Here is a 25,923-nt window from a genome sequence, read left to right as displayed (position 1 = left end):
CGGGGATATATATAACGTTATTACCGCTTAGAATATAGTAAACATAATTAAGATAATACTATAACTTCTTAGGCTAGAGCTCGAACTCCTTATCAGAGGAGTCGCCCTCGATAGCGAACCTGCTAAGGGAAATGTTCTAGTTCTTACGCTAAAAGTAGGTAGTTAGTAGGTACCTAGGACACGTATATCACGACCATAGTTAGAAAAACAGAGGGAAAACTTATACTATAATCTTTATTCTTATCGCTACTAGGACGGTAGCTACTACCATTACTACCAAGCGAGCTGACTATAGCGGACATTCTAATTAAAAAAAAAAAAAAAATCTTAAGGATACGGTATAGGTATAGGCAGCGGGATAGTATATAGGCGGGCAGAGGCAGGGGGAGAATCGGTAGGTTACGAAAAGAGAAGAAGTCAGAGTTAGAGGGAGTAAGAGTAGAAATTTATACGTGCTCGTAGAGTAGGGCTAGGGGGGTACGCACCAGCCCTAAACAAAGACTAGGCCTTACTTTAAACTCGAACAAAGGCCGGGACCTATATAGCGCCAAAACAAAGACCGGGCCCTACACAGGACCTAACCGGAACATGTATACACCCCCTATATAAGGAGCGGGACCCCTTTTCGGGCCCTGTATTTACTTTCTCCTCTTTCTTTCCCTAAGGTAGTTAAATAAAACATTGTACGCTTATCTATAGTTGCTATAAGGCTAGCATATTACAGTTTAAAGCTAATTTAGAATTAGTTTAGAATTAGTTTAGAATTAATTTAAGAAGTAATTAGAATTAGTTCTAAAATAAAGCTTTAAAAACTAAGTAAATTATATATTAGGTAAGATTATATAACCTATAATAAAATTAATTTAGAATTGATTTAGAATTAATTCTCTATTTTTTAGAATATTGGTCAGGTCAGCTTAAGCGAGCTCGCTTAATAGGGGGTTTGGTCAGCTCAAGTACAAGGGGTTTGGTCAGGTCACCTAAGAACTGTGTGTTTAGAGGGATCAGCTTAGCAAAATCCAGCCACCCCCTAACAGTCGAATGGGCAGCCGCCATCCGATGTTCTCACCTTGAGACCTAGGCGGCTGCTAAACGCCGTGACCCGGACGTTCCGTGGCTGCTTTCGTGATGGCCCTCTTTCCCAGCCGTCCGCGTCAGCGCTATTTGCACAGCCTCATTTCCGCTCGCCGGGCGCTTATACGTTGAATGGTCCGCGCAAATCCAGACCCAGGTGAAACCTCGGTGAGGCTACGCGGCTATGGACGGTGTCCGGTGAGTGTATGTGTGTGTGTGTGGCGCGACAGGAACCATGCCACAAAGCCGAGACCCCAAGCGTCACGAAACACGAAACACGCGACCACGTGCTCCCGCGTCTTGGTCTCGGACCACCCCTCCCCGATTCGTCGGTTACCCCTTGTCCGTCGCGATGCAAGTCGCGCCCCTCGCTCAGCCAATCCGGCCCGCGCAAAGTCGGGCTCTCACCGACACTCACCTGTCAGGTTCGCGATTCGGCCCGTCGATTGGCTATCAGCGCTCTTCCTCCTCCCGACCTCCACCCGGGGCATGAACTCTCAGAAGTGCTCTTCTCGACCCGCAACCGGTGCGGTGGGATAGCGTACGGACGTACATACGCTACTACTCCCTACAAAGAGGCGGTGCGCTAGTGTGAGGGGAAGAAATTCCCGCATCCGGCAGTTTGTTTCCATCTGTTTCCCTGTAGTTATCCCTCCCCGCGACTTCCCGCCGTTTCGGCGTTTCAATCTACAAGCTTCCCAATCAGGAAAGCCACACGCACGCTTACACGCTCACACCGCACACACACCAACTCGTTGGCTTCGTTTCAGGTGAGTGGTGCAGATGCATGTTGCAAGTTCTTACATGACTCATCTATCGTCCGCCGCAGCTCGGCATATCGGAGGATCGCCATCTCTCCTTTTGCCGTGCCGATGATGATGTGACGTCGGCGTTCCTGTATCACCCGCGGAGAGAACAGAGACCGAAGGGTATGCATAGTACGGGTCGACGAGATACCATATGTTTTCGACCCGCCTAACCTTTGCGTTTGGACTTATACAAGTCTCTGGCGTTGTTTCATGTATCTAGATGTCTTTTTTTTTTTTGGGGGGGGGGGGGGGAGGGGGAAACGAAAAGAGCACTGCGTCAACATCAGAACTACTACTACCAAGCAATGAGGACACCAACAAACGAGTCAACCCCTCCAAAAAAAAAAAAAAAAAACCTGTTCGGAGAAAAGCCCAGGAGAATCTCCGTCAGGCTCCAAATTGAAGGCATGCATCCTCCCTCTCACCGACTCGACATGCAAGAAGATGGAAGCGACGCTAAAACGAGGGAAGAAAAAAAAAAAAGAAAAATACAACCCGGTTCTCCTTTAGCGTTGTGAGCCGCATATAATGCAGTTCGGTGGCATTGCTGTACATATTCAGCCGGCGGTGTCCATGGTAACCCGGTCCATTTAATCCGGCGGTGAACTTTCGCGATGCCACGGCGCGTGTCCCGGTGGCACCGGTGGCAACATTTCTTTCTTTTTTTTTTTTTTCGCAAGAGAGGACTTGGCCGAAAACAAGGGTGCACGCGAATCCCACCCTTCTCTGGGCCGCTGGTCTCTTGAGAACACTGCGTCTCGCACAGAGGTCGAGGTTTTGAATGAGAGAGCCACTGAACCTCAAGGGGCTTGTCGAGTCTCCAAGACACCAGAGAAAAGGGGCCGGGACCATCGGCCAACAACATTAGTGCTATGTAAGGTCCCTAGGGAATCATGTCGTGATGGCTTTCCACAACCACAGCCAAACGACGGAGCCAGCTGGCTCATGAATTGTACGACACGACTACGCTCTCTCCGTCTAGTCAACCAGACCCAGTCCCGTCTAACCATCCGCATCATCGACGTAAACAAATGACAAGAAGCCCCGCTCCTGCGCAGAAGCAGCCCCGACAGCTCCCCCGGGAGGAGGAGGAGGAGGAGGAGGAGGAGGAGGAGGAGGAGGAGGAGTAGCACCACCTTCTCTAACCAGTCGCAAGGCCCTGAGCATGCCCTCCAACCGCATCTTCTCGGCGACCACCATGCCCTTGGCCAGGTCCCGAATCGCCCTCCGGCCCAGCCGCTCGTGCATCTCCCTCCAGCCGGCCAGCTCCCCCGCGACGGTCTGCTGCGCGTACCGCAGCTCGCGGCACAGCGTCTCCGCCTCGCCCTCGCTGCGCCGCGCCTTCTCCTCGCGCTCCTCGTTGACCCGCTGCCGCGCCTCGTCCAGCACCGGGAGGCTCAGGCCCAGCGGCCAGCGCGACGAGCGCGCCAGCGAGTTGTAGCCGCGCTCGGCATCGCGCCGGACCGCCTGGATGCGCGAGATGGTCTGCGGCGGCCGGGAAAGCGCCTTGAGGACGGACTCGACGTTGTTGTAGAGCGCGAGGAAGGTGGAAAAGAAGCCGGCGCTGGGGGACGAATGCGACGGCGTTAGTGCGCGGACGTAGGTAGCAAAGGCGGCGGCATGGGACGATGGGAGAAAGGTGAGTGTGGACAGGGTGCGGGAGAGGATGGCCGAGGCCTCATGAAGGTCTTTTGTTTTTACGTCGGCTCTCAGTCAGCGAAACGTACGAACAGAATAGAAACCAAGAGAGAGACTCACCGATGGCGACATTGTTGACCACATTCGCCCGCCGCGCCACGCTCCTCGTGGAGAAATGCACGCTTCGGACCATGTCCCGCGCGTGGTCGATGAATTGCGACACCTCGCGCAGGTCCTCTACCGGCTCGTACTCGTCGTGCACCTTCTCCATCAGCGCGTCCGCCTTGAGCTTGCTGCGTTCCGCCATCATGTCTAGCTGCAGGTCCGGCACCAGGAAGAACTCCCACAACATCTCGTGCGTGGCAAACGTTGGGTGCTGCAGTAGTACCCTCAAGAACCAGTCCATCTTGATCTGCAGATCCTTGAGCACCGCGCGACTCGGTTTCGAGGGGATCTGGATCGGCGACCGCAGGTCCGCCAGCGAGGGGATCCACGATGCCGGATTCTCCATCTGCAGTAGCTTCGCCAGATGCTCAAAGTCGCTCAGGGAGCGGCGGCAGGTCGTGATCGCGAAGCTCTGCTTGTCCACCGGCGCTCCCGACTTGACCACGAAACGGACCGAAGCGTCCTCGACGAAGTAGGCGCGGACGACGCCGGTCGTCCGGGAATCCATGCTTGGCATTTGCGAGAACAGCGTCAGGTCGTCAATCTTGTTCCGCACCTCGTCGTCTTTGGCCAGCTCGACCGCCGTCAGTCCCCTCAGCTCCCGGGCGGCGATGTCGACGCGCGGGTCGCCGAACAGCGTCCTGACCATGTCGAAGCGCCCGTATTTGCTGGCCAGCATCAAGGGGGTGAACTGTTTTTCGTTCGTTGCGTTGACGTCGACATCGCACTTTTGGAGGATCCTCAGGGCCAATTGAGCGTCGTTGACGATGTGCAACAGCGTATTCCCCTTGATATCCACGTGGTCGTCCAGATGAAGCGGCTGCCCATCGCCTTGGGCTCTGGTGGCCGCATCCAGCGCCTCGCTGACCATGGTGGCGTAGTTAGGGTGATCGTACGACCGGCATAGGGCAAATAACGGCGTCTGGCCGTTCTTGTCTTTTTGGCGCCACGGCAGCAACTTTCCAATCCGCTGTATCAGAAACGGGGCGTGAAACAGGTAGTGGGCAGCACTCCTGCCCCAAGTGTCCTGAATGGCAAAGTACCGGGAGATGCGGTCGTCGCTCGTGGCATCCAGTAAGAAGTCGAGGACGGTGTTGGCGATAGCCTCGTCACCGAGCTGCACGGCAGCGCTGAACACCGTGGTTCCCTCGTTGTTCTGGTCGTCGAGAATGACCTCGGCAGGATAGTGTTGCCTCAATGACAGCAGATATCTCAGAACCCCCAGCTGTCTGTTCTGAATAGCCATCATTGGAACCGACTCTCCAAAGGCGTCTCGGGTCTGGGCAAGCCGCTCGATGGACGTATCTCCCTCGATCCCGCTCATCGTGCCGATACTCATAGGCACAGACCGAAACGAGATTTCGGACCCGCTGGACATGCTCCTCGTGTCCATCGCAACCTTCTTGGTCCTCTTGGGGGGCGGCTTGGGGGGCTCGGTCTCTTTCGTGTCCGTTCCATTTTGGAACGGGAACACGTGGCTCAGACCGGAACCTCGCGAGAGACTCTCTGCGGTGGCGAAGCTCGACGAAGACCTCCGAGAGATTCCGTTCGTGAAGCTCCAGCCGCTCGAAGATTGTCGTCGTGAGTGGGATGATCCGAACGTGCCGTCATCATCCTCGATGGCATCCTCGTCCGGCTCCATGATCTTGCGGAGTTCGGGCAGGTCACCCTTCGACACAGCGTCCCACAGAGCTCGATTGCGTCGGCTTGCTCTTCGCAAGCCCCCAGAATCTCGGTCAAGATATGACAGGACCGCCTCGAACGTGCTGAGAGCATAGCCCATCTCGCCGCTCTCGACGTCGTCGACGAAGACAAAGTTCCGCATGTAAGTGAGCCTCGCCTGGAGATGCTTAATCTGTGCTTTGATCACGACATAGAGCAACAGGGACACCAGCGTGTCCGCGTTGATTGTCATGACCGGTTTCTCAGACGCTGAGGCTGACGCTGGCCCTGGATGTGGCACATCCGAAAGTTGGGTTGCCGCCCTAGTCGTCGCAAGTAAGATCTTCATCATCTCCTGCGGACAGCTGGCGTTTGGCATCTTCCGGAACTCCTCGACAGCCCTGCCCAGCCTGTTGACGACGTCGCGCTTGGCACGGCTGCTCCCGTCAATGACGACGCCCAGCTGTGAGATATCGATACAGTCCATCTGCCTGATCTTGGCTTCCAACTCCAAATCCTCCGACCTTCGGAGTGCGGCAAGGCGTGGAAACACCAAATGATGCACGTTCTCGGCTATGTAGCGCTCGATGAGTCGTTCGACGAGGGGTCCCGTCAAATCCGTGGTGGCGCCCAAGAGAGAAAGCTGCTGCCTGTCGACGCTCTGAAACAGGTCGATAGCAGCCGTGACGGCGGTTTCCATGGCGGTCCGAATGGTCGTCTCGTCATCCACAGAAGTTCCGGACACATGAGACCCGGTAACCCCGGGAACGGCGCCTTGACTGGCATCGCTGTTTGTCCTCGCCCTCTTCACCGCGGTGGAGATGGGCCCATCTGGCTCCGGATCCGGTATCTCACTAGCAGATGGCGGTGGGGGTAACGGTCGCTCGAACACGAGGGTGAACTCACGGAACAGCTTCTCTAGCCCGGCCTGCATCTGCTTGGCAATGGCCGGAAAATGGATGAGTAGCTCATGGAAGGTCTTGATGTCCTTCTTCTTCTGCGGCGAGCCCGAGGGCTGATTTCGAGCCTCTGGCGGTGTCCCTTTCGACGGACGTTCATCGCCATCAGACGTAGGGGGTAACACAGCCGGTGTGATCTTAACCTCTTCCCATGAGCCGACCAGAGGGCGCGAGATGTAGTATATTAGAAATGGGCGGGGGTCGAGCGTGTCAGGGTACCAGATGGCATCGTGGAGCAGGTTGGCTTGAGTCAGCGACTTGAAGCCTTGACGAGAGCGTCAGCATACTTGCTCAGGTGGGGGAGGGGGGAAAAGAAAGTATTACCCTTGTTGGTGAAGACGGATTGATCCTTGATGACCAGACTCCTTCCATTAAATGTGCCGTACACCTTGGGCTTTCCGCGCATCTCGCGAAGGTTCTGCGCCGCATCCTTCCCGCCGGCCCCCTGTGATTTCGGTAAGGGGATGCGCAGCACATGGCTTCCCAGGAATTCATCCGAGGCTATGGAGGCCACCAGTGGCGCGCCCGTTTCGGTGTCGCGGGCGTTGAGTAGGACATCGGCGGTCGGGACGAGGAGGATGTGCTGCTGAGGCGGCAGGCACTGGGCGAGGATGGGGCTCTTGGAGAAGGCGCTCAGGAATGGGTTTAGGGGTTGCATTCATTCGACTGGTTTCGCGACCGCGCTGAGTGTGAGGGCGTCGCTATGGTCGTGGCCACCATTGGGCAGTTCCACGGGTGCAGAACCATACAGCGGGCTCTTTGCCGGGGCCCAAGATGAACGTTCGTATGTTCGATGCCGTGTCGATGGATGTTTGATGAAAGTCCTGGCTGCTCTCGAATGCGGGTTGAGGGAGCGCACTGCGGGGGAAAGTCAATCAAGAAGATGGTATCGGGAAATCGACGGCGGACGCGTCAGTCGGGACGGGCTGTTTGGAAAACCGTGGCAGTTTGCTGTCGTTTTCCAACCGTGCCGATGACAAGAAGACCACGAGTGGGCGAACATGTGCGACAAGCACCGAGAGCGAGTGACGCGAGACAGGGATGTTGCTGTGAACTAACTAGTGGAGACCATCCATTCGCTGCATCGAGGTGCACTGTGCTGGCCAGACCAGTTACCTGACCTGAACCAAAGAAGGTTGGCCGAGGCTGATCTCCCGCCAAGATCAATAAGCAGTGAGAGGAACATCTGCGCAAGTCTTGGAAGACCAGATAACTATACCACTACTATTAATTAATTAAAGTCTGCCTGTTCTCATCTTTGCCAGAGGTTCCGGGACTGTAAATCCGAGAAGAGTCTTGGTTATACTGCACAAGCATGCACGCTTTGTCCAGCGATGCTGCTTCACTTTTACGGAGGTGCCTCTAATCAGGTGCTGCGGTGCCCCTCTCAGCTGCGCTGCACTATGATAGAAGGGACATTTACTGTTGGCTATAATGCCGTAGCAGCGTGATTGCGATGGCAACTTAATCTACGAGACGCACAGAGAGCGGGAAGGACAGGTCAAGCCTGTGGTCTCATGCCACTGCTTAATCCCGCCACAACTCCAGGACATCCTAACCCGGCATCGTTATCAGCAGATCTGTGGAGCAGCGATTTGGCAGCATGACAGCCTCCCCCTGAGCTAGCAATCACCGCTCCTTCACATCAAGGCCATACCCACAAGAATAGGTGCCTCGGTCCATGAACTTTGTGTCATTCGATGGCTTAGCCTCATGCCTTGGCGGCGCCGGCCTTGATCAGCAAGATATCGCCGTCCTCAACAACGTAGTCCTTGCCCTTGGTCATGACCTTGCCCTTCGCCCTGACCTCGGACTCGTCGCCAAGCTCCTTGAGGATCTTGTAGTTGTACACGATGGCCTGGATGAATGTCTTCTCGAAATCGCTGTGGATGACACCAGCTGCTTGCGGCGCCTTGGTACCAGTCCGAATGGTCCATTGACGGACTTCGTCAGGACCGACGGTGAAAAAGCTGATCAGGTTGAGCGCCTTGCGCATCTGAACAATGACCTTGGGCAACGCTGACTCTGCCCCAACCCGCTTGCACTCCTCCTTGACCTCCTCCTCACTTCCAAACCTCGTCAGCCGCTCTTCGAACGATACCGAGATCGGGATAATCGGGTCCCCTTCAGCGTGCTGCTTGACCCATTCGACAATGCTGGGAAGATGCTTGTTCTTCTTCCGGATGTAGTCTCTCTCGGACAGGTTGACGAGATAGACGCACGGCTTAGCCGTCAGGAGAAAGAGGGGGTTGATGGTCTCGACCTGAGGAAGGATCAGTATCTACGCCGCCATAATGTGTTTGTGGTAGAATGAGAATGTGGAATCGGAGTTGTCAGAATGGGTTTTTTATCTCAGTATGCACTCTGCGTTGTTGAGGAGGCATTCGACGAGCTGGGTTATTGGATCGGGCCATTGGCCCTTTATCATCACGAAGGGGCAGAGAGAGAAAGAAGGAAAAAAAAAAAAAAGAAACCAAGGTGGCCTACCTCTTTGGGAGTCCAGTTGCCCTTACGGACGTCCTTGCCGTCCTTGAGCCAGGCGAGGACCTTCTCAATCGTCGCCTCTTCTTCCCTCCACTGTTTCATCTGAAGGGACTGACCGCCTTGGCGCGTCTTCCTCTTCTGAACTTCGAGCGCCTTCTCGACAAACTCGATGTCCTTCAAGCGCAGCTCCTCACTGATAATGTCAAGATCGCGAATCGGGTTGACGTCACCCTCGACGTGGATAATCTCGGCGTCATCGAAGCACCTCACGACCTGGAAGATGGCATCGACGGCGCGAATGTGAGACAAGAAGGCATTGCCGAGACCGGCTCCTGTTGAGGCGCCACGGGTCAAACCGGCGATATCGTAGACCGTGAGGTTGGCAGGTACCCGCGACTTGGGCTGATACTTCTGGCACAGCCAGTCATAGCGCTCGTCGGGGACAATAACGCGAGCCTCCTCGGGGTCAATGGTGGCATAAGGGAAGTTCTAGCGGCGGCATCAGCGACGGCGGCTCTTGCAAGTGGTCGCAGGGCTCAAGCATACGGCAGGGTTGCCCAGGTTGCACTTGGTGATGGCCTGGAAAAGCGTGGACTTGCCGACGTTTGCTAACCCAACCTGTTCGTCCGAGACAAGTCAGCCAGGGCGAGGCGGTGGCGTCGAACGAGGCAACCCACGATGCCGCTCTTCAGGTTATTTCCTGGACGACCCAGGAGGACCTTCTCCTCGGTGACGGCCTTCTTGGGGGGCATTTTGGATCTTCTTTTGCTATAGTGGCGAGTGGAGATGTAGACGAGCGTGCAATCAAGCAGCGGCTTGTTAGAAAACGCAGAGCTAGCTGCGGGGGTTCGAAGGAGGGGCAAGGGAGAAGCGAAGAGAAGAACGGATCGAATTGGGGTCGTCACGGTGACGCGCTCGTGGGCGTTCTGCCACGAGCTGCGCTGCGGACTGGTTGCTCAGACAAGTAAATGTCTAGCAATCGTTTGAGCGCCTGGTGCTGGCGATTAACACGGCTGCCGGGTATCGCGAGGATTCGGCCAGTGCTTGCAGGATTGATGAGATTGCGGGTGAAAATTTTGGTCGAGCTTGCGGTATGGCGGGGTGACAAAGTACGAGACTGGTGGGGCGGCCGGAAATGGGAGGAGCTCGAGCCAGCTTGGACAGGGGCCTTGCCTTTCGTGAGCGCCCACAGAGACCTTTGTGGGGATCTTTCAGCCTGCCGCTTCCCGATTCCGCTTTCGCCTTTATCGAGTCGACCAGGTCTATGCTTCGCCGACCTTTTTGATCCGAGCAATTGCATAGTACTTTCTTCGACATATCAGCCCGGAGCATCGTCTCAAAAGAATTCATGGCGCTGGAAGCCTGCATACCCATGCGGTTCAAAGATACCTAATCCTCAGTGTGATATCCTCCATCCTTACCACTTCGCCACGGGATAAGTAAGGGTGTGGAACTTTCGGGGCGATCAGAGAGAGCTGCTTCTTCTGTAATTACCAAGGCCCCTCCGCGTGCTACTCTTAGAGGCGAAGCCGATCGGCAATCTTCCCATCAGACCCTTGTCCGCGTCCGCACTCCTCCGACTCAACCGCGCGAAGAAACCTCCCTTCCAATCTTACGTTGGCGCCCCCCCCCCCCCCTCCCAAGCAGCAGCACACCATGCCGACGCGAAAACACCAGAAGAAGTCATCTCGCTCCCACCGGTCGACCCTCTCCCTCCAAAAGACCGAGATCCTCATCAACATCTACGACCTCCTACCGCCGGGCCGGATCAGCACGATTCTCTGGCACATGGGCACCTCGCTGCTCCACTCGGGCGTCGTGATCAACGGCAAGGAGTACGCCTACGGCGGGCACGACCGGCGCGGCCTGACGGGCGTGTACTGGACGAAGCCGCGGACGTGCCCGCCGGGCGGCACGTTCCGGTGCGAGTACCTGCACGGCTTCACGCTGGCGCCGCAGAACGAGATCGACGCCATCATCCGCGAGGCGTCCGAGGAGTTCCTGGGGACGAGCTACAACCTGCTCACGCGCAACTGCAACCACTTCACCTCCTTCCTGTGCGAGCGCCTGACGGGCGAGCCGGCGCCGAGGTTCCTGAACCGCGCCGCGAGCATCGGCGTGGCGCTGCCGTGCGTGGTGCCGAAGGAGTGGATCGAGGTGCCGGATTTCGAGACGGCCGACGGCGCGCTGCTGAACGAGGAGAACGACGACGAGGGCGAATATGAGAGCGAGCGGGCGAGGATGCTGAGGTCGTCTGCCGATCAGCCTCGCCTGGTCGGGCACCACGGACGGGATGCCGACTCGGAATGGGACAGCGAGGAAGAGCGCCGGCGCGGTGGGAGCGGCAAGGGGAAGGGCAAGGCGCCGCTGCGAGACTCGGCAGGTCGTGTGCTCCCTCCTGCGGAGAGGGCTCCGACTGAATGAGGTTTTGTTTGGCTTGCTGGGTTTGGCGTTTGTTTCGGATTTGGATTGGAGTTTTGGGGAAAAAAAAGGGGGGGGGGTTCGGTTGGGTTGGGTTGGGTTTGGTTTTCTGGTCTTGAATGACACCTGATACCATGGCAGGCTGGGTGACTATTCCTGCCGCCGTTCTTTTCTTCCGGGTCGTACCACGGCGTATGGTTCTCGCGGATGATCAGGTCTTAAAGGGAAATGAACTTATCGTGATTTCAGGGTGGCCGAGGCTCTCGGATTTCAACCCAAGCCTTCGTGTCCCCTCGCTCCGGAAACAGTATGTCTGGAGATGCGAACATGAACTGTATGGTTTCAGGGGAACTTGTACATACAACCGAAGAGCTCTTAGGGTCAGGGCTGCGCCGCCGATCTTCTGCAACCTCCTGCAAGTCAGAATAACCTTCTATTTCCTTAACCGCGTGGGAGTCATCAACAGCAAAGGATTGGTGTCTTGCAGGCTGAGAGAAGCCAGTGGGGCCTCAAGTTACCTCATACCAAGCATTTACTGTTGTGCGAATACCTTCAGCAGCCGGGAATCGAGATTGAAACGCCATGTTCGTCTTTTGATCGCAACATTTGAGCACGTCCTATTTGTTCAATCGTCCTGGCAATTGCATCCTCGCAAGCTCTCCGAGTGCCATCGATGACTTTCAGGGCATAGTAGCTCCTTGATGTTCTACTATCCTGGGCTATGTAGGTGGTGATTTAAGCCAGACTGGACAGGTCAGCGGAAACTATGGTGAGACTCTTCGGCTCACACCTTATTCTACCCAGGTTCAATGCGTGACATTTGGTGCTTATCCATCTAGCCAGGTAAACACACCCAAAGCCATCTTGATGGTGCCAAAGGAAAGGATAGCAGAAGTGACTGACACAGTGCCGATAGGATATCTCATGCTCAGGCCGTGACACCTCGCGCGGTCGATGCAGCGTTCGCCATCTTCCCGTCAGGCACTTCCCCATTCTCCCCACCAGTCCCCCCACCAGTCCCCTCATGCTCCCGATTCCACTCGAGGAGCTGCTGGCAGAGGCCCTCAATCGTCGTGCAACCGCCCTGATACCCGATGCCACCCTCGGCCACGCTCTTCCGTGCCGCACTATCGTCTACGATCGTGTGGATCGACACGTTGAAGACGGCCGGCTGGAGCATGTGAATCGGGCCGGAGGGCTCGCGCAGGCCAAAGAGCGTTGTCAGGAAGGGCAAACGCGCGAGCAGGAGATACCAAGCCTCGACGACGTAGGCGACGAGCAGCAAAGCCAGCGGCTGCCGGGGCAGCGTACGGGTGGGCGTGACGGAGAGCTGTTCGGCCGCGTAGTACAGGTCGGTATAGGCGATGGGCGGGCCGGGGTCCGTCACGTTGAAGGTGCGGCCGGCACAGGCGGGCATGGGTTCGCCGTTGTCGCCCTTGGGGGCGAGGGCGGCTTCGAACTGGAGATGGGCGAGGGCCACGTTGCGCGAGTTGACAAAGTTCTGCACGACGTGGGGGATCCAGGTGTGATTGTCAACCGTGCGGAGTATTATCCCGAGGACGGGGTCCGTCTTTTGGCCGTAGATCGGCTGGCCCGGACGTAGAGTGCCCGTGCGGAAGCCGTCCCGGTTGGCGGTGCATACGGCGCGCTCGGCCTCGGCTTTGGAGAAGGCATCTAGCAGTTGGGTTAGCCGCTGTCGCGACGTTAACAAGTGGCAAAGGTTGGGGAATAAAAATATAAAAAATTAAAAATTTAAAAAAACAAACAAACGTACAGTTGGAGAAGAAGAGGTGGTGCGGGCGCAGAGGAGCGTCAAAATCCTTCTCGTTGGCCACCTGGAAATAGTTGGTAGGAGAGCGCTGCCAGGGCCAGATCCAGAAGCTAGGGGGAACGATGCTGACGGAGGCGGACGAGGTGGCGATGAAGACGTCGGCGCCGGCTGCCCGGGCGGTCTCGAGGACATTCACGGCGCCATCCCGGTTCACGCGGCTGATGCGGTGGTAGAGCAGCAGGCTACGTTCCTGCGGCCGAACAACAGCCGCCGTGTGAAAGACAGTCAAGGGCAGCTTGGCAACGGATCCTGGCCACGGCTTGGAGAAGGCGGTCTCGACGGACGAGCGTGAGGCGATGTCGGCTTTCACAAAGTCACAGCGCGCGGCCGCCTCGAGCATGTCCCGCCGATTGATGGGCGCGAAGTCGACTATGCGAATGCTCTCGGGAGACTCGCCGCGCTGCAGAAGCTGCAAGACAATGTCTCCTCCCACGAGGCCTGGGAAGTGGGATCAGCACAAAACCCGAACCCTGGTTGTCTGACCGGTAGCACACTGGTGCACGCGGATTGGCCTGATGAGAAGAGCGTGGCTTACCCGATCCGCCAACCACGACATAGCGCCTTCCCAGACGTGGCGGTAAAAGTTTGGTGAAATCAATTGGCTTCTGTTTCACCCGCTCGTAGGTGTCCTGGAGCTGCTGTTTGGTCCAGCGGTGTGGCGAGGCTCTGCGCGCGCCCTCGGGTACACCTTGCATGGCCGCATTGATGTGGAGCAGCCATGCGACCGCGAGAACAGCGATGGTCACTATGGCGGCCACGGCCGAGAGCATCATGTTCTAGGTACGGAGTAATACAGTGGTATCCTAAATCCGGACAAAGAGAACAGACGGCGACCATTCTAGGTGATCAGATTTATAGATCACTGCTTCTTAACAATGCACTGGTCGGCCGACAAAGGGGTTGGAACTACGGGCTCGAAGAATAAACCTACTTTGGTTTCGAGCTTGTTTACTCGCCGAGTCACAGAAGCCGAATACTAGTATAGGCAATGCATCGCCCCACCTTCCTGAGCTTTTCCAAATGAACGCTCAGGTTCTTGTTCTGATAGGCAACCTTGCTCAAAGCTTGGCACTGAAACTTTGCTTCTTCCGGGAATCCGTACACCGTCCCGCACCTCAGAGAGTGTGTGAAATGTGCAGCCTGGTGTTGCACCCCGTAAAGCAGTTGACTGCAAAATCAAGCACAACATTTCGTGCGTGCCATATCAGGCAGGTGCACAGAAGCCGGAGGTTTTTCCCGGAGCGCACCGAACGGATGCTGCAGACTGTCGTGTGCGCATGCAGATACCCTCCCCAAGAGCCAACGTTGTTGTGCACGTCCGATGTGTGCAGGTGTACAAAGTAGCAACCTTAAATACGGACTACGCTCCTGCGTACGGAATACTTCAGCATAACTACAACTAGTGTGATCTGGTTGCCAGGGCAGGAGCGGTTGGGGCAGCAAAAGTCGTCACGAGACGCCCAACTGCCTGCGTCATTACGAGCCCCAATCGGTCCCGTTCTCAACAAGCTGGCCATTGACAGACGAGAATTGGGTGTGGAGCTCGGCCTCGCTCAGGTGGGGAACGCGATCAACGCGGAACCTCGCGGCGATCGATGCCGGCAGTGCTTACCTCATCCTGAGTGCTCACAACGACTTCAATGCATCCGAGTCTTGGACAATACCGCATCTGAGACCGTCATGGCAGCACAGGGAGCTCAGTCAATGCAGGGCACCGGCCACGCCAACGTCACTGAAAGTTCCCTTACCGCTCCAAGGTCCTTTGAGTCGGCTCGATCGGCACGGTGGGCCGCTGATTCCTCTCTTCCAATGGTGCGTGTCGGTAATTACTCCGTAGTGTAATCTGTACTATACACTAGATAAATCCGGTCGTCGTTTTCGGTTGGGCCCGACGGCCTCTTATCGTCACGCAGTGCCAGGCCACTGGCAACTGTCGGGGCACCAGTGAACGTGAAGTGAAGCGTATGCCACGGACAGCGACGTTGTTTCATGTTTGGCCAGGGTCAGGCACGATTAGGATGGAAATGCACGGCTGCCAAATCGCTGCACGGAAGACTTTGTTGTGACATTGCTAGGCACCAGCAGGGGGGGTTAAGGATTTGGAAAGGCCAAAAACCCCCGGGCCGCCCACACGATGTGCCAATCAAGCCAATCACATCCGCCGGCCCGCAGAGGGACAAACTTTCCCGCTTTGTGCCGGGGGCCCGGCCAGCATCTGGCACCAAAGCCAAGCAGGAAGCTGCTACTAGTAATCTCGTGTACGGAGTTGGTGCTGTTTTGATTCCTCTCCTCGGCGGCGAATCTCGGTCTGTTTCTTTCTTTCTTCCACAGGCAACTCATTTGAACCAAAAAAAAACCCGTTTGTCAAACAGGGAGTCTGCGCGCTTCTTCGTCATCGCCAGTGCCGCATTCCCCGCTGCAAATTCGTAGACTACATCCTTCTCAACCATCAGCTAAGCCGCCAAAGAGATTTCCGCGATGCGCCAGAACGTTGTGCTCGTTGCGCTCTCGGCGCTCGCCCTCGCCAACGCCCAGGACAAGAGCCAGAACTTCACCATCGACCCGAACTCGGTAGAGCCCTCGCTCAGGGGTATGTATAATATATATATATATATATATATATATATATCTATTTCGCTAGCTTTCGTTGCCTGCTTTCGTTGCCTAAGTTTTCTCTCATACATAAGACTGACAACGTGGCAGCCGATTGGTGTGCTGCGGAATACAATTCCTGCCGCGTCCTTTGCGCCAACAACCCGACGGCCAACGACTGCGATGTGGTACGTTTTACCAGTCACGGATGCAAAGGGTTTCAGAAGTCGTGGGCTGACCTGAACACTGCGCAATAGACCACTTTGGAGTACACATGCACTTGCTCCAACGGCTCGGCGCCTGGCCTGCAATACTATATCCAGACCATCCCCACCGTAAGCCAAATATCGACTCGCATGCAGGGCGCTTCTTACTAACCTCAACCCACAGTTCATCTGCGAGCAAGCCTACTCGGACTGCATCGCTGCCAACACGGCCAGCTCCAGGGCTCAGGATGAGTGCAAGACCAACATCAAGGACAAGTGCGGCACTCTGGATCCCTCCAAGGCCCAGGTTAGCGACCCGTCCCAGAGCGAGTCTAGCTCCTCGTCTGCCACCCAGGCTCCCACCGCATCTAGCTCGCAGAACGCCGCTGCCAGCACGTCGAGCTCGACAGCTGGCGCCGCCGCCACTGCGGCCGGCTACATCGGCAACGGCGCCGCCATGATTGCCGCCGGCGTGTTTGCCGCGCTGCTCTAGTAAACCGTTGGGGTCATGCGACCCAATGCCAGCACAGGGTGTGGTCACGGTTATGGGGCGCGGGTATTGCGGCCACAGCCATTAATCCTGTTCTCTCGTATTGCCTTTTCTCTCAATTCCCTCTGGACGGGCTTTTCGGGTCGGCGACAGCAGGAACTGCAGGTACATAACTCGCCGCGACAACCTAGTAGTCAGTACAAAGGGCCTGGTACGCGCGAGAAGACGAGGTTCTGTTTGATTCTCGGGGCACGGAATGACGCCGCAGAGTGGGGCGGCTTAATGGAGGAGGACGAAGAGATGGCATAGGGGAAGGTGTTTTAGGAGCTAGCACTATATCTATTTGCTTCTCAGTTTTGGGTTCCAGGGTGTTTCAAAGGTGACATGTCTATGGCACGCCGGGCTTCAATACATGTGAGGGCTGCGGCTGAGGATTGAGTCTGGCAAGCTGAACAATTCCTTTGTTCTTGCCTCTTGGTCGTCATTCTCATGTTCAACATTCCCTTTAAGCACAGACAATCTGCTGAGATATAATACAGGCCTACTACGCCTCCTGAGCCCGGAAGAAACAACGAGACCAACCGGGCATCCAATTTCCGCATTGTCCACAAACCTGTCCTGGTTTCGAAGTTCAAACACACAATATCACAACGAGAATGGCAATGCTCAGTCCCCGGTCCAGCTTGCCCCAGAGTATGGCTACAGCGACGCAGCAACAACGGCTCTCGGAAGACGGAGCTCGACCCGAGGAGACCCGGCCCACGCTCGGCTTCCCCCTCCAGTTTCCTCTCCCTCTGCCCGTAAACATCGCAGCCGACATACTGGCCCGCTCGCTCCGCCGCCCCCCGCGCTGCGCGCTCGACCTCCTCTGTCCGGAGTGGTCCCTCTGCCGCCGCCGCAACCGCGCCCTCGAAGCCGTCCTCCGCACCACCCGCGTCGACACGCACACCCTTCCCTGTCCAGAATTCGGACCCGGACCAGCACCCGGACCAGCACCGGCGCCGGAAACGGGGACGGGGACGGGGACGGGGCCGGAAATGGGGCAGATCGAGACCGCGTTTGACCATGACCCGCCCAAGTGCGGGGGCAGGGGCAGGGGCGGGGGCAGTGGCAGGGGCGGGGGCAGTGGCAGGTACTGCATCCCGCTGGAGGTGATGCAGGATCCGCGCGAGGTGTTTGGCGGCGGCGGCGGCGGCGGCGGCGGCTCTCTGCCGCGGGATCTGCAGCGGGAGCTGGTGCGGCGGTGGGCGGGCGGGAGCGTCGTGGTCGTCTCGCAGCGGCGGGAGCCGCCGGTCCTGGGCCCGCTGTGGGCGCGCGATCTGCGGAGGAAGGATGAGGAGGAGGAGGAAGAAGAAGAAGAGGAAGAAGAAGAAGAAGAAGAAGAAGAAGAAGAGGGACGAGGAGGAGGAGGAAGAGGAGGAAGAGGAGGAGGAGGAGGAGGAGGAGGAGGAGGAAAGGCGGAGCGGATAATCCTGCGGGAGGAGCGAGCGGTCGGGTTGGTGCCGTACGAGGACGACCTCGTGATCGAGGTGGGCGGCCGGGGGGGAGAAGAAGAAGAACAAGAAGAACAAGAACAAGAAAAGGGCGGGGCCGCGAGGGAGATGGTCTGCGGGGTGGATTGGTACGAGAAAGACGCGCTCCCCGCCGCCTCTGCCGGGGATGGCGAGGGAGGAACGCCCGTGTACCTGTTTGGGAAGATCCGGCATCTGGTGGTGAACTGCGTGCCCGCGTTGGCCGGGATCGAGGCCGAAGACCTGGGCATGATGCCGGCTACCAGGTGCGCCCAGACACGGCGCAACCTCGAGTACCTGGAGGAGCGGCTGGAGCAGGAGCGCCGGGCGCACTTGCGGGTCCGGTGGGACGCCATGGAGAGGCTGGAGACGCTGTGCCTGGACCTGAGGGGCTTCAGCATGCCGGAGCACAGGTATCTCTACGTGGAGGACGTGCTGCAGCTTGCGCGGTCGCTCCATGGGAAGCGTCTGGAGCTGCTGGTGATCGCGGGCCTGAGGTCCTTCCGGTCCTACCACGGCTTCGATCCGGAGAAGATGGCGGACGTGGAGGAAGGGATGTGGAATCCTGGGTTGGGAGCCTGGGTGAGCAAGAAGAAAGGGGTGGGGATCAATTGGTGGAAGATGTTCGAGGGGGCGGTGCGGCCTGGTGGACGGCTAGTGTTCGTAGACAAGTCCAACGCGGACGGGCTACTGCCACCGGGAGCGGAGTAGTGCCGTGCTTTTGGGGCCGGGGTTTCTGAGGCCACTGATGTGCTCGTTCCTACGTTTCTTGGTAAGGATATCTATAAGACGTTCGCGATGACCCTACTCATGCCGATGAACACCAACACCGGCAATCCTCAACTGCTGGCTTCGCGACTAATAGCGATCACTTGACAACTAGGTACTAATATCACATGAAACGCCCTAAAGAGCCGAGCAATCATTCTACCTTCTCTTGGACCCAGGGCTCCGTGGTGTCCTCCCGACGGCCCGGGTCAGGCGGACCACCGTCCTCGAGCAGTTCAGAGAGTCGGGGTTTAGTCGGGCGCCCAACGAGTCACCTTCGAGGGAGCCCTTGACAATCAGCAATGCCGCCCAGGCTGCAGTTCCCACCCAGCTTATTATCTGCGCGCAGCCGGCAAGGGAGCCGTGGCCCCCTCAAGGCCCATGGCCCTGGGCATCGCAAGTCGTCCGACCGGCGGAACAGAGAAGATCGGGCCAGACACCTGGGCGCCGCCGGACCAGCCTCTCTGGTATGTATGTACGTACTGTGGCTGCACGCCACACAAGTCCCGAGAACATTCAGTCCCGCTCACCCTCTTGCTCGATGCAATCTGCCAATCCTCGCAAAATTGAGCCAAACTCCTCGAGTCTCCGGGAGCAGTCCCTCGACCAGGAGACGTACAGTATCATGACGCTCTAGCTATTGTTTTCGTGGAGGGCCAGCATTATCTTTGATAAGACGGCCCGGATGTTGAGTAGGCTGACCAAAATGATGCAAGGCAGCTTATCTTATTTTCTGAGCCCTTTCTTTCTGTTCAGAGAGAAGAAGCCTGTGACCTTGGCCAGCTCGGTCGGCCGAATGGCAGTTGGCAGGCGCACCAGCCATGGTCGCCGCAAATGCGAGGGATGGATGACGTGGACTGGACTTTGGGGTGCTGTCCGGGTACTGGGCGATGAGGTGGTGAGACGGGCAGACGTCAATATTTCTGAAGCCCGGCTTTGGTGTCTCGCGTTGCCTGGAGTGTGTGTCATGGGCGAAACAGGATCACCGATGTTGCCGCCCCGATTTTGCCTCTCTTTCGGTGGCCGCCACTCGACCGCAGGCACCCGTCCGCCAGTAGTTAACGTTAATCCGTAGTAGCCTTGACTCGAGCAGGCTACTGCACTCCATGGGCAAAAACATGGGCAAAAACATTGTTTCATATATCAAACACGCTGTCGCTGAGAACCAGGATTTTTGGTGTCCGTTCGTGTTTCTAGATTTTCTGTCGCAACCCGGGCATGCTGCTTCCCGAGGCCATGATGTCTGTGCGAAGCCTGTAAGATTGGCCGATTCGCAGAATGGTGTGTGGAAAACTTGATCGAGATACAGACGCACTGAGCGCCGTAGCCTAAGTCGGCATTTGGAAGGGATTAGCGGCCGAGCTGGGGTCGCGCGGCTCAAGCTTCGTCTGCACCCCAGGCATCCCCGCAAAGCACAGGTAACCACACTAACTAACGTTAACGCTTATATTATCGGTTGGCGCTCGAGCGATGCGGGAGCTTGTTAGATAGAGGTCGGTACCTCTAGCACTTGGAGCTAGTCAAATTGATTGTGCTTCTGAGTGGGTAACGGGAGAAAAACGTCCCCCCTTTTCCTAGCCGAGTTATGAATCGTTAGCAGTCCAGACAATTTCCTCCCGTGGGTCAGTGCATTTGTGTTGCGTTTCGGCCACACACAACTTTGTCTTTGAAAGACACGGATTGATGCACTTGATGTCCAAAAGACTCTATTTAGAATCGCAGATGACCATGGCCATAGTGTAATAGAATTAACACCTAGATCGAGCACTATGAAAGACCTACATAGCCAAAAATACAACATCTGGAATCGCAAGACGAAAGTGTTCCGATCAGAGTGGAGATTGTTTCAGAAGTGGGCGCGCTTTTCCCCATCGCGTCGGCGCTAACGTTATTGCGATGCCCCTGGCAATGCCGCATCGCGTGGTTCCTTTAGTGCAAAGAAGCGTCGGCTGCTATAACGTTATCGGGCTGCACTTGCACGAGATCGGTACTCCGTACGTGGTCTTGGTAGTCTTGCTCTGTAGTCCAGCTTCAGAGCCCACGTCCGACTCGAATCGTTGCTGATCGCAACTTGGGAGTCCTGGAGTCGTAACGATAACCATTACCTTCTCTTCCTCTAACGGACTTTGTCGCTACGCTAGGCATTAGTCACGAATATCAGTGCTTGCAGTGTACATACAAGTAGTTGTTCCGTACATAAATAATGCACAAGCGGCGACCATACGTATGCCCCTAGATGTCGCGATCATCAACAGCGGTTTGCTCGTGGCGGCGGCTATGCAAAACCCGTTCCAGCCGCCCTGGCCTTGTGGGATCAAATCACCCATGTTGTTTTCGAAAGCGAGCCTAAAAACGGTGGACATAGTTACACTACTTCGTATATATGTACCCTTGTACGAAGTAGTGTACTGCGTACTACGTACTGTGGTAGTGTAATACGGAGTTAATTCATACCCTACTCTGTACTGGCACTTTTATCAAGGACGGAGTAAGTACTCCGTCCTGTGTACACTACACTAGGCGCCTCTTGGCCTAGTGCCATGCCTCGGTTGACGGATGCTGAGAGCGCCTGTCTCCTTCCAATCCGAGCACTGGGATGCACGATGCACAACATTCATGGCTACAGTAACTCTTGCCCCTTCCAGCCCTCGTGAATGATTGGCCAATGCACCAACACTCAGGGGGCAGCTGCAAGGTACGCACGGTAAGGTTGCGTTGAGGTGTGGGGATGGCAGCACTTTCCCCTGCCGATGGCGCTGGGCACTTCCCAGAGAGGAGTGGGATGGCCCCTCCCCTTCTTGCCCTCCCCTGGTTAATCGCCGGCGCTAATTGCTGCCCTCGCACAGATGCGGCCGTCCACGGGCTTCGCTCCTTTCTGTTCCCTCTCTTTCACAGTCTGGAATGCCACCCTTTCGCACACACCCTTTGTTGCCGAGCCCATCCCGTCGCTCTCAATGTGTTAATTAATTACCCGATTCAGAGCCAATCGAAGGCGGGGGGGTGTCGTTTGCCGGACAAAGGGACCCTTATGAGTGCCGCTATGGCTGCTTCCGGACCGTCGCCCGACGAGGGCGACGTCCCGACAGCGCCCACCAGCCCCGTACATGTACATGTACCTTCCGACCCTGATACACCAACTGCTTCGTCTGAAGTTCCGTCCGCTCGCCTGCCACCGCGCCCGGTCCCCCACCCTCTCCCTCTCGAGACACACGACCAGACGGACGCATCCCTCGAGCCGGTCGCCGTGCCGTCGAAACACCCACTCCCGAGCCCACGCAGCGCCCGGTCGCTGAGCTTGGCCCACCTGTCCGGTCCCATCAAGCGGAAGCCGTTGTCGTCGACCGCCTCGCCCTTCGCCGTCCGCTTCTCAAAGGGGACCGCCGCCTACGCCGACATCCTGGCCGACCTGCCCAGGCCGGAACAGCGCTTTGCACGATCGTGCTCGCTCGACAGCCCGACCCTCTACGAGTTCCCTGACCAGCGGACCCTGCTGGCTACCACCAGCTCGCCGCACACGGTCTCGGGCTGGCCGGCGAGCCCTGATACCAGCCAGCCGTACGTTACTGACTCGCCGGGATAGAACCCGGTGGCAATAATTCAAGACTGACCATGGCTCACCCATACAGATCATCTCCCGCCTCCGACCACTCTTCTCGGCCTGCCGTCCCGCCTGTCGGGGCGGGAGCTGAGCACTCGCGAGACGCCATTGCCGGAGACAACCCTGCAGAGGCTCAAACGTCGCACGCGCCGTCCGAAGACGAGAGTCTTAGCGCCGAGACAGCCAGTCTGACCACCCAGGGTTCGGTCCCATACGAGCTCGACGACCTCTACTCTCTCCCGGGCTCTCCCGAGTCGCACGGAAGCAGGCGCACCGCTGTCGCCGACGCTGACCCCAAGACCATGTCCATGTTCACGCGAAGGTCCCCCCCTCCGCAGCTCAACCTTGGGACAAACGCCAGAGATGCACCGCCCACGGCACCGGCGACGCCACTAGGACAGACTACTAATCTTAATAAGCCACTTCCGAAGTCTCCAGCTTCCTCCAAACTCAGTGCCTTCTTTGGCTGGGCTACCTCGCCTTCGCCCACGACCACGACCGACTTCTCGGAGAAGAGCTACTCGCCCCTACCCTCGCCCACATCGCCCAAGCAACCGGCAACCGCGGTGACTGAGTCGTGCGAGACCCCCGTCACCACCAGGAAGCCAACCTTCCCGAATGTTGCACAGTCGGATTCGCTGCAGTATTGCGAAGTCTATCTCCAAACACCCGCAGACAGCACCACATCCATCGGCCAGCTCGAAGAGATGGAGGACGAGCTGAGAGCCATCAGCGCCGAATTGGCCTCGTCTATTCGGCGTGAGATGGACTTGGAAGACCTAGTAGACAGGCTGCAGGAACAGATCAACAACCCGCAGGCTCCCGGAAAAAGGACCAGCGACTATTTCTCCGACTCGGGTTACAGCTCGGCCAAGTTCAGCGACTATGACCAAGCAAAGGAGGAGATCTCGCAGATCCAGCGCAGGGCAGAGCAGGAAAAGGCCCAGCTCCGCCTGGAGCTGACCAACAAGCTCCAGGATGAGCGCTCGAAGCGGCGGTTGCTGGACCAGCAGATCCAGGAACTGTCCAAAAAGGCGTCGCAGCTCGACGTTGCCCGGCTTGACAGCGGCGACGCCAGCGGGCGGGTCAAGGAGCTCGAGGCGGCCTGCGAGGACCTCAGCAGGAGGTTGTCGGAGGAGCGCCAAGCCAAGACCAACCTCGAAGACCTCCTCGGTGCCCTCAGGGGAGAGCTCCAGTCGACGTCCAATGAGCGAGACAACCTACGCGACGAGGTCGTCCCTCAGCTAAGAGCTCGCGTCGAGGGGCTGGAGGCCGAGGCGGCCGACCAAGCGCGGCTCGCCTACGATACGTCCAAATTACAGCAGGAGCTGCAGCAGCTCAAGTCTGAGAACGCCGAGCTGCAGATGCTCAGGTCGCAGAACCCGGAGCCCAAGCCGCCGATGGCGACACGCATGTCGATGGGGCTGTCGAGGTCCGCATCCGTTACCGGCGGCCCACTCAGAAAGCACAACCGCCTGCAGTCCCTCTCGCGGTCCAACAGCACCAAAGTGTCCGAGCCCCGCGACATCCTGGCCGAGCGGCTCAAGGACGTCGAGGCGCAGCGGGACGCTCTGCACAGCGCGCTCAAGAGCCTGCTCGAGAGACAGGAACTGCAGAACCGCGAGAACGCCAAGAGAATCCGGCAGCTCGAGATGGAGCGGGATCGTCTCCTCGCCGCGTCGCCCAGGAAGGCCGGTTACGAGAGGGAAGTGTCGATACTCCGCGATGAGATCAGCGTGCTGCGCCGCCGGGCCGAGGAAGCCATCGAGCAGAAGTGGCAGGTCGAGAAAGGCCTCGCTGGGCTCAAGATGGACCTGGACCGCGCCGCGGGCGAGATTGCATCGCTGCGGAGTCTCCTGCAGGAGAAGGACATCCTCATCCCAGAAGTTCCCGCCCGGCCAGGCAGCAGTCACAGCGAGCACGACGTGCCCGTCAGCTCACGCTCCCTTGAGCAGGCGTACGAGGACCTGCAAGCCGCGTACATGGATGCGCTGGAGCGCATCAGGACCCTGGAGGAGAGCACCCGGACGGACGAAAAGACGCAGCTGGCCATGCGGCGCCTCGAGCAATCCCTCTCCGCCGCCATCTCAGACCGCGACCAAGCCCGCAGCGAAGCCGACTCCTACCGCCAGCAGGTCGAGACCCTCCGAAGCCTCGAGCAACAACACCTCGACACAGAGCGCGACCTCGCCGCGCAACTCCACGAGTCCGCCCGCCGCGTCGAAGAGCTCGCACAGCAGGTGCGCGCCCAGCTCGAGGCCAACGCTGCCCTCCGCGCCCGCCTGGCCGACACCATCGCGCGCGGCGACGCCGAGCAGCGGGTCAACAAGGAGCGCATCGCCGGCATGCAAGCCCGCCTCCGCACCCTCGAGGAGCAGGTTGTCGCGGCGCAGACGAGCGCCGAGGAGCGCGTCGCCCGCCACGAGGAGGAGATCCTCGCCCTCAAAGACGCCCACTCCGCACAGCTCCGCCGCCTGCGCGACGCAACGGGCGGCCGGCGCCGTGGCTCGCCCGGCGACGGCACCGGACAGCGGTTCTTCCCGCCCAAGTCGCCCCTCTCCCCCCTGTTCAGCCTGCGCTCTCACCAGTCTGACTCCCAGCCGTCTCCCCGCATGTCTACACCTCCTGCCTTGCTGGGTGCGGACGGAAACAGCAGCCGCTCCCGTCAGCGCTCCACCGCCGCCCTCCGACGCGCAACCCTCGAGCCGGAGGAAAAGGAGGGCGAGAACATGGCGGCCCAGGTGCAAGCCCTCAAGGGTCGTGTCGCCGAACTCGAGGGCGCGCTGGCGTCGGCCGACGCTGAGATGCAGGAGGTCGTGGGCCGCATGAGCGCCGCCCAGATGGAGGTGCTGCAGCTGCAGGAGCAGCGGGAGGAAGCCGTCCGGGAGACGAGGCGGTTGCAGAAGCTGTTGGAGGCCGAGAGGGTCGCTGCTTTTGAGAAGCGGTGGAAGAGCCTGACGACCGAGGTCGCTTAAGTCGACTCTTGCAAGGCGTTCTTGGTGCGGGGACTGGAAGTGTATGTCTGTGTGTGTGTGTGTGCGTGCGAGAAAAGTTGCTTGCATCGGAACGGCGCTGTTGGGTAACGGATATGTTTGTTTTCTTTTTGCTTATTATTATCCCTGGTTTCTTGGTTTCAAGCACTTTGGAAAGTGCCATTGTGGTTGGATGGATGGAATACCCCTCCGCGACCTCTTTATATTCCTTTCTCCCTTCTCCGGGGCGTGGATTACCCCCCTCTTTTTTGTTTTCACTTCGATATACGCGGTCCTAGGCGGCCCTGCATTTGTCCGATTATACGGGCTCTACATTGGGTTTAACACCTCTTAGTGTTTATTGTTAGTTATATTGTCCGGATGTGTTCGAGGAGGTTTAGGGCGGTTTTGGTCGCTGCCATGGTAAAATGGGGTAAATTGAGGATGTACAGAAGATAGTGAATGGACGTGTATTCGCACAGGGCTTCGTTATTGCTTCGACAACTTTAGAGCGCTCACTTGCTTCGGTTGAGTACGAGTCGCAAAGTCTGGGTTGTCGGCGTAAAACATGTGAATGAGAAAAGGCCCAGCTTTAGCCTTTAAAAACGGCTGTCTATCATCGACTCTAGAACGATAGCGTAAGATGGAATAGTAGCATGTAACTTTATTGATTGACTCTGTCCTCCTAGTTGAGTTGGTGATGATGCTTACTTACCCTGTACTGTACGGTGCTAAATAGGGGT

At 57.6% G+C, this 25,923-nt stretch overlaps 7 protein-coding genes across 7 annotated transcripts; 4 read left to right on the top strand and 3 right to left on the bottom strand.

Moving 5' to 3' along the window:
• Positions 1 to 2,574: 2,574 nt before the first annotated feature.
• P884DRAFT_246294 (uncharacterized protein) lies at positions 2,575 to 7,266 on the bottom strand. Its single transcript, XM_069440459.1, has 3 exons — positions 6,632 to 7,266; positions 3,642 to 6,572; positions 2,575 to 3,571 (listed from the first exon to the last, which is right to left on the bottom strand). The coding sequence occupies exons 1-3, from the start codon at positions 6,963 to 6,965 to the stop codon at positions 2,886 to 2,888; spliced, it is 3,951 nt and encodes a 1,316-aa protein (XP_069296137.1). The 5' UTR covers positions 6,966 to 7,266; the 3' UTR covers positions 2,575 to 2,885.
• Positions 7,267 to 7,643: 377 nt separating this feature from the next.
• Positions 7,644 to 9,865, bottom strand: P884DRAFT_226741 (P-loop containing nucleoside triphosphate hydrolase protein). Its single transcript, XM_069439662.1, has 4 exons — positions 9,469 to 9,865; positions 9,338 to 9,409; positions 8,795 to 9,280; positions 7,644 to 8,570 (listed from the first exon to the last, which is right to left on the bottom strand). The coding sequence occupies exons 1-4, from the start codon at positions 9,541 to 9,543 to the stop codon at positions 8,019 to 8,021; spliced, it is 1,185 nt and encodes a 394-aa protein (XP_069296136.1). The 5' UTR covers positions 9,544 to 9,865; the 3' UTR covers positions 7,644 to 8,018.
• Positions 9,866 to 10,447: 582 nt separating this feature from the next.
• On the top strand, positions 10,448 to 11,215 carry P884DRAFT_204294 (PPPDE putative peptidase domain-containing protein; the record flags this gene model as incomplete). The annotated part of the gene is made up of 1 exon (XM_069438567.1): positions 10,448 to 11,215. The coding sequence occupies one exon, from the start codon at positions 10,448 to 10,450 to the stop codon at positions 11,213 to 11,215; it is 768 nt and encodes a 255-aa protein (XP_069296135.1).
• A 925-nt stretch (positions 11,216 to 12,140) lies between these two features.
• Positions 12,141 to 13,816, bottom strand: P884DRAFT_278774 (uncharacterized protein; the record flags this gene model as incomplete). Its single annotated transcript, XM_069443227.1, has 3 exons — positions 12,141 to 12,886; positions 12,987 to 13,481; positions 13,579 to 13,816. The coding sequence occupies 3 exons, from the start codon at positions 13,814 to 13,816 to the stop codon at positions 12,141 to 12,143; spliced, it is 1,479 nt and encodes a 492-aa protein (XP_069296134.1).
• Positions 13,817 to 15,521: 1,705 nt separating this feature from the next.
• On the top strand, positions 15,522 to 16,334 carry P884DRAFT_204193 (uncharacterized protein; the record flags this gene model as incomplete). The annotated part of the gene is made up of 4 exons (XM_069438556.1): positions 15,522 to 15,633; positions 15,747 to 15,823; positions 15,893 to 15,970; positions 16,026 to 16,334. The coding sequence occupies 4 exons, from the start codon at positions 15,522 to 15,524 to the stop codon at positions 16,332 to 16,334; spliced, it is 576 nt and encodes a 191-aa protein (XP_069296133.1).
• A 653-nt stretch (positions 16,335 to 16,987) lies between these two features.
• On the top strand, positions 16,988 to 19,351 carry P884DRAFT_293145 (uncharacterized protein; the record flags this gene model as incomplete). The annotated part of the gene is made up of 3 exons (XM_069444205.1): positions 16,988 to 18,501; positions 18,755 to 19,081; positions 19,115 to 19,351. The coding sequence occupies 3 exons, from the start codon at positions 16,988 to 16,990 to the stop codon at positions 19,245 to 19,247; spliced, it is 1,974 nt and encodes a 657-aa protein (XP_069296132.1). The 3' UTR covers positions 19,248 to 19,351.
• Positions 19,352 to 21,650: 2,299 nt separating this feature from the next.
• On the top strand, positions 21,651 to 25,183 carry P884DRAFT_204506 (uncharacterized protein; the record flags this gene model as incomplete). The annotated part of the gene is made up of 2 exons (XM_069438583.1): positions 21,651 to 22,165; positions 22,237 to 25,183. The coding sequence occupies 2 exons, from the start codon at positions 21,651 to 21,653 to the stop codon at positions 25,181 to 25,183; spliced, it is 3,462 nt and encodes a 1,153-aa protein (XP_069296131.1).
• Between the last annotated feature and the right edge of the window lie 740 nt (positions 25,184 to 25,923).

Source organism: Thermothelomyces heterothallicus, assembly GCF_042370625.1.
Source record: "Thermothelomyces heterothallicus CBS 202.75 unplaced genomic scaffold P884_scaffold_17, whole genome shotgun sequence".
Lineage (NCBI taxonomy): Eukaryota > Fungi > Ascomycota > Sordariomycetes > Sordariales > Chaetomiaceae > Thermothelomyces > Thermothelomyces heterothallicus.
Note: the sequence above shows the minus strand (reverse complement) of the source record. Positions and strands in the feature narration are given on the sequence as shown.